Source organism: Octopus bimaculoides, chromosome 2 (assembly GCF_046866305.1).
Source record: "Octopus bimaculoides isolate indiv1 chromosome 2, ASM4686630v1, whole genome shotgun sequence".
NCBI lineage: Eukaryota > Metazoa > Mollusca > Cephalopoda > Octopoda > Octopodidae > Octopus > Octopus bimaculoides.
This window is the reverse complement of record NC_142929.1, coordinates 100,070,955-100,089,891: the sequence shown is the minus strand read 5'-3', so window position 1 is coordinate 100,089,891 and position 18,937 is coordinate 100,070,955. Positions and strand designations below refer to the sequence as shown.

At 34.4% G+C, this 18,937-nt stretch overlaps 1 protein-coding gene across 2 annotated transcripts in view; it reads left to right on the top strand.

Annotated features, from left to right (window-relative positions):
• LOC106881395 (putative pyridoxal-dependent decarboxylase domain-containing protein 2) overlaps nucleotides 1–18,937 on the top strand; it is a 90,697-nt gene that overhangs the window by 61,839 nt on the left and 9,921 nt on the right. For both annotated transcript variants that reach the window (XM_052978495.2, XM_052978494.2), the window contains 9 exons: nucleotides 247–402; nucleotides 2,099–2,149; nucleotides 2,743–2,808; nucleotides 5,067–5,130; nucleotides 6,596–6,687; nucleotides 10,740–10,842; nucleotides 11,859–11,917; nucleotides 15,529–15,641; nucleotides 16,375–16,499. In XM_052978495.2, coding sequence (XP_052834455.1) covers nucleotides 247–402; nucleotides 2,099–2,149; nucleotides 2,743–2,808; nucleotides 5,067–5,130; nucleotides 6,596–6,687; nucleotides 10,740–10,842; nucleotides 11,859–11,917; nucleotides 15,529–15,641; nucleotides 16,375–16,499 — 829 coding nt within the window. The remainder of the gene's footprint in view (nucleotides 1–246; nucleotides 403–2,098; nucleotides 2,150–2,742; nucleotides 2,809–5,066; nucleotides 5,131–6,595; nucleotides 6,688–10,739; nucleotides 10,843–11,858; nucleotides 11,918–15,528; nucleotides 15,642–16,374; nucleotides 16,500–18,937) is intronic.

Here is an 18,937-nt window from a genome sequence, read left to right as displayed (position 1 = left end):
TAAATTGAGAGTTTCTCTGTTAATAGGAGAAACAAATCAATAATTTAATAGTAATTATTAGCCAGTCGCAAATGAGAAGGGAGATAATTTTGAGAAATTAAGAAATAATTTTTAAAAATTCATCTTTTTAAAGTCTGATTAAATAACTGTTTTTGTTGTAATTGCATTTGTGAGAACCTGTGAATTAATGCTTAATTGTTTTCTTTCCCTGAAAAAAAAAAAAATTCCTTAACAAAATTATTCTAGACTCTTTACAAGTGTGAAGACACAACAATGGCATATATGGCTGGGATGAATTCATTTAATGTTGTATCAAAGCTTTCCTGTTTACCTCTGTGGATATGCCTTCAAAGTATGGGATATGATGGAATCATTAAAAGAATTGAGTCATCCTTTCATTTGGTAATTATATTATTTCTTATTCCAGTTGGTTGAAATATTCATATCACTTTCTGTTAACAATGTCTTGTTATATTCTTGTTGGGTTCTGTTTTGAAGGCATTAAGAGCTGTTATTACAATAAATATACCATGATATCTAAAAACTCAGTCTTTGTAAATATTCCAGTTCTTCAAATAATAATTCTGTCATACAATACAAAGTCTGTCGTCGTATGATTTTGGTTTTAATATTCTTTTTAAGTAAGAAGTATTGGCAAGCTGAGTTCACAGTAGTATTAATTCTCCTAATCATGAAGATCTATAGATGCTGTGCTTATTCCAGTTTCTGTAGTGTTAAGCAGATGAGAAATAAATTTCTTTGTGGCTAAGATGTTTAGGTATAAAAGTTACATTCCCTTGCAGGAAGAATTAAACATGACCCTACATTCCCTTGCAGGAAGAATTAAACATGACCCTACATTCCCTTGCAGGAAGAATTAAACATGACTCTACATAAATCATTTATCAGTTTCATTGCATTGCGTCTGCCTGTGACAAGGAATTTAAAATATTGGAATTAAGTAACTTGCATCATAGTAGAGTCATATTAGCCATTTAGGACACATGGATATTATCTGTACTAGGTTTCTATAGGTTTAGTCTCTTGACATTATTAGATGACTTATTCTTGGATATGTACAGAGTTCCAGACTGTATTTTAAACCAAGGCCTAGTTTGAATCCAATGAAATCTCTTTAATGCAGTCCGTACTCTGAAAAATTATAATTTTAGGCCTAAATATAGCTGTATGGTTAAGAAACTTTGAATTTAGTCTCACTGTGTGGCACCTGGGCGTGTGTCCTCTTCTATAACTTTGGGTTGACCAATGCCTTGTGAATGAAATTTAGTTGATGGAAACTGTACAGAAGCTTGTTGAATGTGTGTATTCATGGCCATTTTCTTGTTTGTTGATGTTTCCTAACTTAATGCTTCAAATAGAGATTGATAGATTAAGTAACAGACTTAAAAATAAGAACTGTGGTTGACATGAGTGACTAAATCCATGAAGATGGTACCCAGGCATGGCTGCAAATCCTGCGACTGAAACCAATAAAAATATCAATTTAATATCAATTTACCTCTAACATTGAAATATTTAAACACACGTACATATCATTGTTATAATTATTTTGTCTCATTTTGTAATAGTCTTTCATTATACTAGTATTCCACTAATATAGTGGAATAGAGTATCATTGATTAGCTGGTTGATATATGATGTCAGGCTTTCATACTTGATAACTTCTGCCAGGTGCCTGTGTTCAGGGATCAGCTTGCCAAAACTCTTCAGTTCCCCCTGTGTTGTGCTGCATACATACAATCAGTCAGGCTCTTGTTTTCAGTCCATTCTTTGATGTCACCAGTCCACAAACTCTTTGACAATTTCTGGTTCTCTTCCTCTTCATACTTCCTGCCAGGATGGTCTTAGGTGCATCATAAGTTCAAAATATGATAGCTTTGTGGACTTTGAACGCACAAAGGAATATAGCAGTATATGTGTGTCTTAAATGCTTATCTTAATTTTACCACAATGCAATGTCATTTTATTTATTTATACTTTTTTCAAAAATATATTTTTCAATTTTTTTTGTTAATGTTGCTCACTTCCCTGAATCTAATATTTTCATTGGTCTCTTTCTGCTTTTTCTTTCTTGCAGTGTCATTTAATGTTGAAGAAGTTAAGAAATTTACCAAACATAAAGATTGTTGTAAGTCTTGTATAATTAACCTTTTTTTGTTTTGTTTCACATTTTCGACCACTTTGCACTTATTGTGTGCAGGGGAAATGGTGTCTCTTGCCTAAGAGTTGAATACAAATTCAACTTAATGGTTGGTGTACTAGTTTCTCTTCTTGCTACTGTCTGAATCAATGAAGGAACTTCTCTGTGGTTGATTGGTGTACGAGAAGTAACACCCAAATTTTCCCTCTATCACGTCTACCATTTTAAAACAGAAAGGCTTGGAGACTATTTCACGCATATGCATGCATCAACTCAAACATGAACATCACTCTCTCTCTCTCACACACACATGCATCACTCACACAATCATACATATGCATGAATTTCACTCACTCTCTCACACATGCAGCATTTTTCTCCCTCCTTCCCTTTCTCTCTTTCTGTCATCATCATCATCTAACCTATGTTTTCCATGTTGGCATAGGTTGGACCATGTAACTGACATACATCCACTCAGTCTGTCAAAGAACTTTCTGTATGGCATGACCAACTGTACAATTCTTTCATCACTACTTAACTGGAATAGTAATGTATATATATATATATATCTGATTCTTTAGAATATTGAAAAGAAACAAGACGATGAAGAGAAGGAAGATGATGAAAATAAAGATATGCAACATATGGTGAGTCCTCTTTGCTAGTTGATTGAAAGTAACAAAACAAATGACCAAAAAAAAACCCAACTTGAATCAAGATGTAAGACTCTACAAAGTCACTTGGATGACCAAAAATAGCAGCTAAACCTTCATCTAATAACCCTTAAAGGAAGGACACTGTGAATGATATAGTCCTAGATATACTCTGTCAGAGTGGGCGCAATAGCCCAGTGGTTAGGGCAGCAGACTCGCGTTCATAGGATTGCGGTTTCAATTCCCAGACCGGGCATTGTGAGTGTTTATTGAGCGAAAACTCCTAAAAGCTCCACGAGGCTCCGGCAGGGGATGGTGGCGAACCCTGCTGTACTCTTCCACCACAACTTTCTCTCACTCTTACTTCCTGTTTCTGTTGTGCCTGTAATTCAAAGGGTCAGCTTTGTCACACTGTGTCATGCTGAATATCCCCGAGAACTACGTTTAGGGTACATGTGTCTGTGGAGTGCTTAGCCACTTGCACGTTAATTTCACGAGCAGGCTGTTCCGTTGATCGGATCAACTGGACCCCTCGACATCGTAAGCAACGGAGTGCCAACAACAACAACTTTGTCTGAATAAAAGACAGAGTTGTCATAGTTGGAAGGCTTCAATAAATGAATTCACTTAGGACTAATCTGTGGTTAACTCTCTTGTTATCATATTTCTGTTGAAATACATTGGCTTTGTGAAAATATTAAGAATTTAGTAAAATAACCTTGCCATTATCATTTTGGTGTTTGGAATGTAAATTAGAATGGAATTTTGATGGGTGGTTTTTAATTTAGATAACTTCAAAAGAAGCAGCTTGTATCAGAAAGCCAAAGGCGATTTCATTGGGATTGGCTTCAAAAGGATATGCAACAGCAACTATTCCTAACTACAAATTATCCTTATCTACATTTCCTTTTTAACTGATTCTGTGTTTGAAGTAATTATAATATTGATGTGTGTTGTAAAGTAACTCCATTACTCTTTGAGCTGATTTCTGACCCAGAATTAGCCTAGCAAACATCCTGCGTACAGTATAAAGTGTGTATGATATGCTTAACACTGCTATTTGTTCATTTTTTTTTTAAGTACTTTTTTTTTGTGATTTCTTTTTTCTTGTTATCTTTCATATTCTGACAGGTTCTAATCTTGTCCCTTTTCATGTCTGAGTTCAAATATTATCATGGCTCACTTTTCTTTTCATTCCACCAGAGTCAGTTAAATAAGAGCCAGTAAAATACTTTGGTTTCTTTAAATTGACTCTATTTTGTCCTTCAAAACTTAATGGCTTTGCTCCATTATTAGAAGTCTAAGTCGTCATCATCACTGCCACCGCCCTCCTCCTCTTCCTCGTCATCCTCCTCCTCGTCATTATTATTAAGGAGGAGGAGAATAATAATAATTATTATTATTGGGTGGGAAGGGACTTGTCACTGGTACTTAATTTATCAACCCCAAAAGGATGAAAGGCAAAGTCAATCTCAGCAAAATTTGAACTCAGAATGTAGTGGCAGACAAAATACCGCTAAGCATTAGTGGTATTTCGCCCATCTTCATGTTCTAAGTTCAAATTCCACCAAGGTCCACTTTGCTTTCACCCTTCCAAGGTTGATGAAATAAGTACCAGTTGAGTACTAGGGTCAATGTAATTGACTAGCCCCCCCCCCCTTCGAAAATTTCAGGCGTTCTGCCCTGTAGTAGAAAGGATTATTATTATTATTAACGTGGCAAGCTGGCAGAATTGTTAGCACATCTGGTAAAATGCTTAACGGTATTTTGCCTGCCACTACGTTCTGAGTTCAAATTCTGCTGAGGTTGACTTTGCCTTTCATCCTTTTGGGGTTGATGAAACAAGTATCAGTGACTAGTCCCTTTCCACTCAATAATAATAATAATAATAATAATAATAATAATAGTAATAATAATAATAATAATTCTCCTCCTCCTCCTCCTCCTCTTCTTCTTGTGCCTTTAATGGAAAGGGATTATTATCATTAGAGAGAAAGTACAAACCTAAACCTTGATAACAGAGATAGACGATGGGTAAGGTTTGAGAGATTAGTGTCACTTTCAATTGTCAACGCTTATGCTAACATGTTGACAGCTTTTATTCCAATTCTGCATACATGCAGGCATAACCACTTGCAAGCAGATGTCTTTTTTCTTTTCTATACAACTGATGTATTTCATTGAATATCCATGATTTGCAATGTTCTCTGTGTAACGACTAAATCTACTAAATTCTTCTCTCATTGTTTCAGATGGATATTAACTCTAATCCTGTCACCCTGCTCTTTAAGTATTCAGTAATAGAATCAGATGCAGGTGAGAGTAATGATTTTTTAAAACAAATTTACATGGAATTGAACCTGTTTGCCTGATCATTCTGTTTCTATCATTATGCTATTGCTTCTCCTTCATCCACATAAGCCTGACTCTTTTGTCATCATTCTTCATTTTATTTTTCTCTTATGACATGTGATAGATGGATGGAGACACTATAGAGAAAGTAATGAGGTACAAAGCACCCTCACTAGTGTTGGTATGATGAAGAACTGTACGGAGTACTGTAATATTATATTTAGTTGTGTCATCAGAAACATTTTTATAATAGTTTATGCTTGAAGAATTTCATTGGTTTGTTAAGATGAAACAAAATTTCGTAGAATGAATTTTCATTTGGATTCCACTTAGTGTTACAAATTATCAAAACTGCAGCATAGTAATGAAAGCACTTTCCTTGTTTAGAAGTCAATTAGCATCACATGTGTACAAGACTTTCTCAATCCTGTGTTGGCTTTGCTTATTTGCCAACCACCTTACAGAGTGTATTGAGTGCATTTTATCATGGTACCAGCAAAAGTAAAGTTGCTTTATACCTTTCAAGAGGGAAAAGTCATCACTACTGTATTGTGTTTCCATTCATTCAAAGCAGTATTACCAAAAGTTTGAATAGAAGTTAGATTGATGACAGAAAGATTGGTGTGTATGTATGTATGTGTGTGTGTGTGTGAAGCGAATGGTAGAATAACAAGAGAAACAGTGATCGGGGGAGCAGTGTGGTAGAAGAGAGAGTAATGGAAGAAACAGTTGTAGTAAATGCATGTTTAGTCCTGTAAGAGAAAGATCAAGTGAAATGAAAGGAAATAACTGGCATATTTTCAAATTACTCTCTACCACATTGAGAGATGGCATAGAAAATGTGAAACAAATATAAATTGGCTAAAAGTGTATCAGTATTGCAGCATGAATGTAGATTTAGGCACGGCTGTGTGGTTAAGAAGTTTGCTTTGCTACCATGTGTTGCAGGTTCAGTCCCACAATGTGGCACTTTAATGGGTGTCTTCTTCTATAACCTGGGATTAAATTATGCCTTGTGAGTTAATGCAGTAGATAGAAACTGGGTGGACGTGTATGTGTGTGTGTTTTTGTCTCTCACCTTTTGACAACTGGTGTTACTTTGTTTATGTTCCTGTAACTTAGTAGTTCAGCAAAAAGAGGCTGATAGAATATGCATCAGACTAAAATAAGTACAAAGGTTGATTTAAAACCCTTTAAAGTGATACCCTGGCATGGCTGCAGTCCAATCGCTGAAACAAATAAAAGACTAGAAGAAGATGTCCCTTGACATATGCCTATGTTTGTACCTCTATATGTATCCCTTCGTCTCTCCATCTCTGATTCTCTCTTTCTGTTAATCAAATTGTCGTTGTTGAAATATATTGTATTTTAGCTAAAAAAAAAAATAAATAATTACATTGATTTTATCTATTGAAATACTACATTTCAGAAAAGGAAATAACTCCGTATGTGATCAAAAGTTCTGAAGAATCATGTGAACAGGAGAAAGAACTGGCCTATTATGATGCTCTAAATACATGGGTAAATATATTTTGAGTATTAGTTTTGTTTGTAACTGCCTGTCCTGGAGGTTATTTGAAGATTTTGTTTTATTCTGGGAACACAGATTATCAACTGCTTGTTGGAAATAATATTTTTTTAATATATTTTTTAAATCATTAAGTTATCATTGCAAATGAATCAACCATTCTTCAAGTTTTATATTTCCTTCTAGTTGAACTTAAAAATTTTTTTAAAACCATTGCTTTAAACCTGATCTTTTTCTTTTTGTTGGCTGATCTAGCATGCCTGTGTGTGTGTGTGTGTGTGTGTGTGTGTGTGTGTGTGTGTGTGTGTGTGTGTGTGTGTGTGTAAGCGCATGTAAGGGGTGAATAGGTATTTACGAACCTTTCTTTTTGCCTTGTGTATTTTTCTCTACTGATTTTAGATATAGGCTTGTACATAACTCTGAGTGTGTGTGTGTGTGTGTGTGTGTGTGTGTGTATTCGTATAAGTCAGGTAATTATCAGGCTCAATCTTCTCATCCAACCTTTTTCATTCATCTTCCATCATGTTGAGTGGTTCTTCTATGCTTTTAGTGTTTACCTATCTGTCTGTCTCTCTCTCTTTCTCTCTCTCTCTCTCTCTCTCTTTCTCTCTGCATATATATATATATATATATATATATATATATATATATATATATATATATATATATATATATATATATATATATATAGAGAGAGAGAGAGAGAGCGCGAGCGAGCGAGCACACACACACACAAGGTATGTGTTTTGCTAGTCTGTGGGTAGACTGTGCTTATAGGCATAAGAGATTATATTCTCTTCAATGCCCCTTGTGTTAAAACACCTGGAAGTCATATTCAAACAAGGTAACTGGCATCAGAACTCTTTCAGAAGCAATAAATATTTCGTCTTTTTTGTGACTTGTCAATACCACATTGCTCAACAAGACCCGATGCATACTAAAATATCTGTAAACATGAACAACAATTTAGCTTGCATCAGGCATCGATGCAAGGTAAATCACTGTGGCTTGCATCAGGCCTCATTTTGGGTATGTGGTATTGACAAATCACAAAAATGAAACATTGATGTCTACTGTTTCTGAATGGGCTCTGATGCAAGTTATATTGCTTGTCTATGACATTCAGGCATTTTAACACCAAGTGTGTTAAAGAGAACATATTCTCTTATGTCTATTAGCACAACCTACCCACAAACTAGCAAAACACTTACCTTGTGTATGTGTGTTTAATATTGCTTATATCCCTTGAGCTGCTTTGATCTCATATTTGAATAAGACCTGTTAAGTCACGTGAGATCACAGTCGTGGCTGATGCTGGTGTTATGTAACTGGCACCCCTGTCAGTGGCACATAAAGAGCACCCACTACAATTTTGGAGTGGTTGACGTTAGGAAGGGCATCCAGCCATAGAAATCCTGCCAAAGCTCCCCACCTTATCGGTTTTCAGTCAAACTGTCCAACTCATGCCAGCATGAAGACAGATGTTAAATGATGATGATATGCATGCATGTCTACTGGTGTAGAGGTTTGATTTGCAATCTCATGGTTTCAGGCTTTTATCCCACTGCATGACACAGTAAGTGTCTTCTTTAATAGTCTTAAGTTGACCAAGGCCTTGTGTGTGAAATTTGGCACCTAGAAACTGTGAAAGCTTGTTATGTGTGCCCCCGTCGGTATGTGATGCTCTTGCTCTAGTTAAAAAACCCCGACTGGTGTCAAAAAAAAATAAATTGCCTCTCGCCAAATGGAAAATGATAAAATAAGTACTAGATTGAAGTAGGTCCTATGAATATCAACTAAAAAAGGCTTGTAAAGATGATATTCCATTATGACTGAAGTCTAATGAGTAAAGCTATTAAAGGGAATAAAATTTATGATCTGCACTCTATAAAGTTTAAGCAGTTGACAAGAGTTATTTCCCTGGATCGTAAACACATTTGAAAAGCGCGCACGCACTCCCCCCTCTCCCTCCTTCTCTCGCTCATATTTAATGCAAATAGATCCCCACTAGCGAAAACACATGCTGTATTTTCAAAGCATTCTTTATGTAAAGATTATTAAAAAAATCCGATCATTTGCTACCAAAGAAGTTTCTTGCAAGACAATGTACGTAGTTGTAACTTCATTTTATCTGCAGATGGAGTGCAGGAAGTTAAAACATTCATATATAGTTCTATGGTAAAACATTAATGATGCAAAAACGAGCAATTCTTTTATGTTATTGAAACCAAAACGTGATCCGTTTTGCATAATGTCGCATTTCATTGAAAGTAATTTATGAGATAATTGAGTTACCTCCCTTAACAATTGATATTACCCATACCTACTCGTATGTAAATCGCACTATTTTATTTGATTTTAACTGAAAAAACTAGGATGCGGCTAAGCCAAACCTATGAAAGAGAAAAAAAATTGTAACCATATCTAACACTAAATTAGAGTGCGACTTATACACGAGTAAATACAGTATTTCATTTTTAATAGACTTTAAATATGTCTTAATGTAATACATCAGTGATTGACCAAGAAAGTTCATTTACTTCAATATTGTGATCACTCTTATTAGATATCTTTTACGCATGTCTGTCAGAAATTTTGATGTACTTGCCTCTTTTTTCATCATATTTACTGTCCTTATATTAAGCATTTTTCTCAGCCTTAACCCATTCCTACATCATTATGAAACTCTGAGTGTATCATAAACCATATTGCCTGTGTTCTATTATCCTTACTTCTCACCATCTGGCTGCCACCACTCTTTTTCAAGCATGTAAATAAAAAAAATTTTAGAACAAATTTTGAAGTTGATAGGTTGTCTTAACAAAAAAAAAAAAAACGAAAAAAAAAAGAGAAAAAAAAAATTATGTTTTTAAATTTTGTCATTATAATTCTCTAGCGTGATTAGATCTGAAACTGTTCAGAAACTGAATCAGTTGCATTTGGAAGAACAATGTTATCCATCTAAAGAGAAGAAGAAGAAGAAAAAAAAAAAAAAAACAACGCACAAAAAAGAAGAGAGAGAGAGAGAGAGAGAGCAAAAAACAAAAGGACCCTGTTAAATTCACATTTCATTTATTTCTTGGGGTGTCAAAACTTCATACAAGTGTGACTTGGTCACTGGCACAACCTCACTGTAGCTGTTTGAAATTTAGTTAATGGCAAGTTCTTAGCAGCATCAAATATCTTTTTCCTTTTTTTTTCTTGTTGGACATTCTGGATATGGGGTGGGGGTCTGTTGTATATATGTTGATTGATCTTGACTTCTTGACACTAGTTGTTTTCAGTCACTTCAAGGTCTGTTCTTTCTTTCTGTTTAGCAATTTGTATGTATTGTTTCTTTTCCCTTCCCCTTTCTACCTTCCTTTTTTTCTTTCATTTTCCCCCCTTTCCCCTATCTCCTTTATATGTCGTGATAGTTAATCTTGACTTTATATATACCTCATTTGCTATGTATGTATAAATAGCAAATATTTATATGAATACATGTAAAGTAAGTCAGTGATCATGTTGCAGTCATAAACTGAAAACTTTTATGCCTCAATAAATAAACGGAAAGTAAATTTAACAGATTTTTTGTCTTTCAAATGCTCTCAAAATATTTCTAAAATCTAATTGAATTCAGTTTTATTCTTAAAAAAAAACTCTTGTATATTAATTCCAATGTTCTGCTTCCTTTGCAGCTTTTTATATCTGAATATTTGCTTTTACATCTTTTTTCTCTATGCTATATGTGACACGTAGGATAGTTCTGCAAATTCTTACTTTTGATTGAATTATTGCAGAAAGTGTTTAAAAACTGACATCAAAATTGGAATTTTGTTTGGCCTCTGTAGGCTTATCTCATATTGAGAAAGTTGTCTAATTTCCAGCTAAGTAGACTGAGATAAGTCGAATAATGTACTTTCCTTAAGGGCAGAACAAAGTGTTAATCACAGAAACCACCAACAAACCAGTATTGTTAATTTCTTTGCAGTTTTCCTTCGGTAGGATTTTAGTATCATCATTTTGAATATATGAAGCACTTATTTAGTGTCTTTATTTTCAGCTGGCTGATTTATTATCCAGAGAAAATCCACAGCTTGCTATTACAGCTGCTATTGTTGACAAAGGAGTTTGTATTCGGTTCTCTCCTATAGAAACTGCACAAGGTCAGATTTTTTTCTTTTGTTATCATGGAACTTGGGAGCTTAATAAACAATATTTATTCTTCTTTCTGAAATTATGATCTATGATAGTCTGTGCAAGTCTTTGACATTTAGTTTTTAATGTCAAGAAAACGCTTATCCACATTCAACCCCAATGTTTTTGACCGAAGGGGATTTAGGCTTCTCAGTATAGTTGATTGGCAAATCAAAGGTTGCTACATTAACAACAGTTTGGTGGCTGGACATTACAGTTACATGCATGGTCAAATTTTTTTCTGTAATGACAATATCACAGGTAGATGGAATTGCATGCTTAACATTCTGATTATAGTCTATGTGTTCTTGAAAAATGTTTCAAGTCACTGTAAAATATGAATGTATATGATAAGCAGACTGAATTTTGTAAAGAAGAGAAAAATGTTTTAATGTGATCAGACATTTCTTGACATGGTGTATTTACAGAATTCTTGAGAGTTAGATATTAGTTTTCTGGGATCAATGATGCAGGAGAATTGTTGCAATTTATGTCAAGTTTGACAAGTTTCAAACTTATAGGCTGTGGCTACCAACACTCATCTGTTATATTGAGAGAACAATCTTGATCCTCAACTTTCACATAAAAAAACCTTTGTTTAATAAATTGCTTTCATATAAAAAAAAAGTCATTGTTGAGTTAACTATTCTGGGTAATCTTACAGGTGATTGTCTACATGAATTTATGCAATTATCCAGGTCCATAGAAGCACTTGAAGTTAATATTTCCGGTTAACAAAGCATTTGCTTCTTGTAGCTGTGTTCTCTCTGCTCATATAAGTGAGCTTTATCTGTTTTAGTATCACATGCTACTTGTTTACTGTTTGGTGGAGTGAGCCATTAAAAGTTAGGAAGCTCTTGCACACTACCAGGTTGTGGATGCAACCACTACCTGTTGAGCCTACAGCCAGTAGTTTAATGTTATCTTAAGTCTGAATTCCCCAAGTTCATGTCTGAATATCTGGTTGTCTTCTTTTGATTTTCAGTGTCTGGAACAACTGAGGAAGCTGTTGAAGACTTCATTTTGTCCCTTCAAACACAGACTGTACGTTCAATCAGATTTACATATGTTTTTGAATATTTGTTTTTCTTTTTAATTAGTGAGAGAGAAGGGAGAAAGAGAGAGAGAGAGAAAAAGAGAGAGAAAGAGAAAAAGAGAGAGAGAGAGAGAGAGAGCTAAAGATCTGTGCTGGTTCTCTCAGACAGGTCAGATTCAGTTTGAAGTCTTTAAAAAAATGTGAATGGGGAAAGAATTCCAGAATGCAGAATTCTTGCGTTTTTTTGTTTTTTTTTTGTTGGTAGTATTTCTCATTTTTTTTTTCATTTTATCTAGTTTCAGCTCATGAGCTGTGGCCATGCTGGGGCACCGCCATTTAGATATGGATATAATTACAGAAATTATTTAAGTATTTAGCGTGTGAACTGAAGAAGTGGAGGTAAATGCATTGGAGAGGGTGATAAGAAGAGAGATAGGTGCATTGGGTGGATGAAACGTGGGTAAAGAATTCAGTGCATGAAGTTTGCATAAAGAATTGTGAGTAGGGTAGGGAAAGAAGTTTGCTTATTAAGATATGCAAAGGATGATGTAGTTGTCAACATTTTACTGTTATATCTGTTACTATTAATGACTGTAGAGTTTTTTCTTTTACTTGTTGGGTTTGGGGAATTGTTGATATCCGTGGTTTTCACAGACCCTGTGAGACTGGTGAGAGTGTTGCCATTAATATTCTTCTTGAAACATTGCAAGTCAACACCTACAGGAAATATATGAGCAGGAAGAGAGTTTCAGAGGGATATGGCTCTGGGAAAGAAGGACTGGGCATAGTGATTTCTGTGGCGCCTGAGGAATTAGGCACAAATGAGGATGAGAAGAGAGACAAATGGATAGTGAATGCCTGAGTGGGAGTGCATTGGAACCTAGCCTCTTATTATATTTGTGGTAGAAAAGGCAGAAAGAAGAGACAGCACATCTATGGATTAGAGGCTGAAAAATGTCTGTAATTAACTTTATGCCAATCTCTTGCGTGACCCTTTTGTAGATGTGGTCTAGGATGTCTATGTGTGCAACAGTTGCAACAGCACTGTCTCAGATGTGGGGGCAATACTTCATTGTGGGCCTTACCTGAGTTTTGTTGAATGCCAGTAATTGCTGGAGACTGAAGTGTCTTCTGGCCTTAAAGAGAAGTGCCAGCTAGGATGTAGTCTAAGCTTAAGTTAAGGTTGTGCATTTACCAGCAGAGATCCTTGGTGATGGTGAGGGCCAGTATTTGGAGTGTTTGTGAAGTTTCTTGTTGCATGATGCTCATGGTTAAGAAGTGTGTGGTGCAATGATATTTTCTTGATATGAAGTAGTATTTATATTTCCTTGCTGTTGAAAGAGTCAAATTGCCATATCTCCTTTGGAGGATGCTTTCAAAGTCTTCGTTCAGTGTGGGTTTGATATGTAGTATCTCGGTAGTGAGTAGATGATGCATAACTGGGGAATGTTACAGAAGAATAAAAGTAATGTCATCTGTGTAAAAATTGTTGGATGTAGTGGCAAATAAATAATTGATGATTAGAAGGAAGAGAGTGCGGAACAATTTAGTATATAACATCAAATGTGATCTTCATTTGAATGTCCATATTGGCATTCTTGCATGAGTCAGACAAAATTCATTGAGGTAGAGATTCTAAGGCCAGATTCTCTTGTTGTCAACTCTCCCCTGGCTCCAAGCAAAGTAATATTTCTCTATGGTGAGGTGGTGAGCTGGCAGAATCATTAGCATGCTGGCCAAAATGCATAGCAGCATTTTATCTGTCTTCGCATTCTGAGTTCAAATTCCGCTGAACAAAGCCTTTTGAGTGGATTCAGTAGACTGAAAGAAGCTCATCTTATATGCATGTGTGTGTGTGTGTGTGTGTGTGTGTGTTTGTGTATTACTGTATTACTGTCTCCTTGCCTTGACATCACATAGTAGATGTAAACGAGTGTCACCATCATGGAAGCAATGTCCTTCATTCTCAATATTCTGTGAAAAGATGTCTGGGAAATGTTACCTTACTTGGAAACAGATGAGGGCATCTGGCTGTAGAAAATTCACCTCAGCAAATTCTGTCCTATCCATGTGAGTATGGAAAAGTGGATGTTAAAAATGATAAGGATGCTTACATGTATGCATACATTAATATACATGTATGTCTGTGAGTATATATATAAATATACTATCATCATTTCATAAGTGAGTGTATTGTGTGTGTGTAACCATAGAAATAGCAAGAATGTTAATTCTTAAGCCCATGACCAAAAAAAAGAAAAAAATTGGGTATGACTTCAGAATTCACTATCCACCAAACAATATAATTTTAATCTGAGAGACAAAAATGGAAGTGGTATCCAAATCTCAAGGATCACTAAATTAGTGTTTAAACCTGTTTTTTTTTTTTTAATTTGTTTCAAATTATCCAATTCCAAGAAATCTTATCCATCTAGATAATTTTTTTTAACATACGAATAACCATAGATATGTATCCAAATTCCCCTGTAAATGTAGTTTGCCCACATTACCTAACTGTTATGCAGCTTTGGCTATGTATTTCCTTTCTGCCCAATTTTCAAGATCATAATGACAGAGTAGAGACAGAGGGAAAAGTACATAGAATACCAAAAAGTAGCTTTCTTGATTGAGAGAATAGTGAAGAGAAATTGTTGAAGCATCTCTTAGGGTGTTAAAGTTATAATTTTCTCTGATACATGCATTTTCAACAATAACAAAACTAAAAGCAAGCATTGGGAGTGGGTAATCTTGTAATAATAATGATAGTTGATAATCTACCCTGGAACATTTTATCCTCATGAATTATGATGACAGTAAGGTTAAAGAATTGCACTACTGATGTCTCTATCATTGGTTCAGTCTTACTGTTACAGCTGTTGTATTGTATTCCTGAATAAATTCTACTTGCATCAGATTGCTGGCTTACAAACAGTTTCTAAACCTATTTTTCTGTTAGTGGTTAGTGATTGTCAGTGGCCCCAACAAAAGCACAAATACTGGAATTAAAAAAAAAACATTAGTTATAAAATGATATATTGGTGTAAAAAAAAAAAAGAAGTAAATTTTAATTACCATTCATGATTTTTTTCCCAATTCTTATATGATAATATTTGTTATAAACTATTAGTGTCAGAAACTGTATCCAATAAGAGAAGAGTATCCTAGATCTTCTTCACTGCTTCTTTTCACAAGCAGTGAAGAAGATCTAGGATACTCTTCTCTTATTGGTTTATAATTTGTTTAATTTGTTTACTCCAAGGAGATTAACCCTCACTGTGCTGATTAAACTTTTGTGTGTGAATATGCAAATACTGAATTATTAAAATTGACTGAATTGTGTACATAACACCCCCAAGTTATGTATACAAATAATAACTAGGTCATATGAAATGGGGAGAATCCTGCAAAGTATTTCACTATCAAAAACGAGTTAACTTGGTTCCTGTATTTCAACTGCACACACACACAGAACCAAATATACTGAGTTCCCATGTAGTAAAGGTTAGAGGCAAAAATTTCATTAGCAGTAAACTTTTATATTGTATTGCTGTCTGAGATGTTTTGATCCCATTTCTCTTTCATTACTATTAATTGTAAATGTCTTTCCTGTCCACCATAGGCTATTCTTGATGCTACTGTGTCACAGAGAAAACAGTTTCAAAATATTGTTGCTAATTGTGAAAATTTGATGTTGATTGAAATGGAAGGCTATGCTGGTTTAGGTGCCATAAGGTACATTTTTTTTCTTCTTTTTTTCTCTTTGTCAGAGTTCCTTTCTTAATTGGAGATATTGTCTTCGCTTTTATTTACCATTCTTGAAATTTTCCCTGAAACTTCCTAAAAACCACCTGGAAATTTTCAATAAATCGCATGTAATTTGTTTATTCTTGAAATTATAAGTAGTTTTAAAGATTTTTTTGCATTTTTATTACAAAGTGCTCTTGTTATCGTAATTATGTAGATATACAGTGAACAAGGCATTCAGTACTAACTGCTGTCAGTCAATATCTATTATGTTGATTTTGTAGGTCATTGGAGTCCAACATATGACCCTAAACTAGAATAAATTGCAAGCAATTATCAAAGTCTAATCCCCCACTGAGAATGAAGAATATTGAATTAATATTATTAATAAATCAAGCATACAATTGTTTTTTTCTTTTTTTCATTTTATATATTTTTTATTTTTGGTGCCTTGACCTTAATCAAATGACTGCTGCATAACAACAGCATCAATAACATTACATCTTGTCAAACTAAAGTCATCTGGGATCTGTTTAGCATTTAAAATGTCTTATTGTTCCACACATAAAAAAAAAAAAAAACCAAAAAAAAAAAAGCAAAAACACCCCAAATTGTTATCTGGCACTACCATTCATGCTTCTGATAACATTTTCTCATAACTATTTTGACATGAAGAAAACATTAGTAATTATTTTCATTTTTCTGTATTCCATCTAAACAGATATATTCCAGCCAGTTGGTCAGAAAAACTCGCAGAGTTACCAGAAAATGGAAAAAATGATATCAATACATTAAATATTGAATTGGTTCACAAACTGAAATCTACCGATAGTGCATTCTCACTTGGTAAATATTGGAGTTAATTTTTTGACAGCAATCATCTAAATGTTGTTTATGGTTACAGACCCACTCTTACCATCCTCCCACACACTTTTTTTTTTTACTTCATGTTTTTAGAGTAATCATTTCACAAATATGTGTATATATTTTAAGTCTCTTTAGATGGTTAATACTTTTTATGAATCTAATTCAGGTTGGCATGATGTGGTCAATAACGTCATAAATGTTGATACATGATCATACATATGAAGAAACAAACACACACACATAACATTTAATATATATATACAATATATATATATATATATATATATATATATATATATATATATAGGGTGCGATGGGTAAATTGTCGCCATTTTATATTTTTAATTTTATGCATGTGCATTGTTTGTTTTTGATTTTGTCAACTACATACTATAGTAGGGCTAGTTGGGGACGTCTGTGAGAAAAACAGTACCATGTCACATTTCACTCTGCCAGAAATTTGGAAACAACATGCTGTACTGCTTGGCATTCATACCAGAAGCTCCAATACAAGCATTTCAGAGTGTTTGGGTGTCAATTTGAGGACAGTACAATCTGAAGACATGTACTGAGAGTGGTAAAAATCAAACATCCAGCCAACATCATGGTGTTTGGAGTTATCAATAGTGATGGCGACGTTATGCCTCCATTCATCTTCCCACACAGCCTCAGACTCAACACAGAGGCCTATATCAAGTGCCTAGAGGAGGTAGTGTTGCCCTGGATCAAGAATGTGGGTGCTAGAAGATCCTGTGTTTGGCAACAGGACCCTGCACCATGCCACACAAGCAGGAGAATCCAGTCATGGCTGTCAGACAATTTCTGCAACCACATCACCCCTAACGTCTGGCCACCTCACTCCCCAGACTGCGACCCCCTTCGTTATTATGTGTGGGGCGCAGTTGAGCGAGAGACCAACAAAGCTCCTTGTAACATCAAAGATGAACTCAAGGGAAGAATTATGGCAGCATTCACCAACTTAAACAAGGAGACCGTCCAAGAGAGTCGCAGGGGATTACGAAGTCGTCTGGAGGTCATGGTTGAAGTCAGTGGTGCTTTTAATGAATAAATTTACTCTTTAGTATTTCAAGATATTTTTATGTAATTTTGGTAAATATATCTGTTAAAACGAGATGTCAGTGTTATTTTCATTTTTTCGTAATTTAGACGACAATATATTCGCTGCACCCTGTGTATATACACACGCACACACCTCCCATACACACACAGTACACACTCATACATACACGCACACAATTATACATACATGTACACACACACACACACGCACATACAAGCACACACGCACAAACACACACACACACACAGTAAAGTATAATTACTCCACAAATACAACCTCACGCACACACACATACCCACACGTACATACACATCCATATATACCCACACGTACACACATACATACACACACGCACACTGGAAACAAAACACACACACTACATATATGTACACACACACACACACTTCAAAATACCAGTACCTTTCTACTGACCATTCTCCTATGCACATGTGTAGGTAGACACACAACAGGCAGCCACTTCTACCAATTCTTACTACAAATTCTTCCTATGACCTTAACGGTCCAACCACACACATACATAAACAACCACAACTACACACACACACATACGTGCTATCATTACACACACACACTCACACACACACACACACTCACACATACCTTCCCTTGCACTCTCCTGTCTTTGAAAAGAACTTTTTCTCCACCCTTTCCCTTCCGGTCATTCCAATATGTGACCACGTGTGCATCATTGGCGATTTTCTTTCTCTGTCTTCCCTTCTTTGGACTTTTCCTATATTTCTGACGAAAATCTCCGATTGAAACGTTAAACCCTCTTTCTTTTCTTTCCTTTCCTGAGCGTCCAATAACACTGTACTTATTCCACGTCCTTGCGTTGTTTTTTTGTGTTTTTCTTGCTTGTTCATGTTGAAATTGACTATATAAACATATATATATGTGTATATAAGTATATATATATATATATATATATATACATATATATAAGTATATACACTTATATATATATATATATATATATATATATATATATATATATATGTGTATATAAGTATATATATATATATATATATATATACATATATATAAGTATATACACTTATATATATATATATATATATATATATATATATATATATATATATAAGTATATACACTTATATAAGTATATATATATATATATATATATATATATATATATATATATATATATATAAGTATATACACTTATATAAGTATATATATATATATATATATATATATAAGTATATACACTTATATAAGTATATATATATGTAAATATATATAAGTATGTAAATATATATAAGCATATAAATATATATAAGCATATATATATATA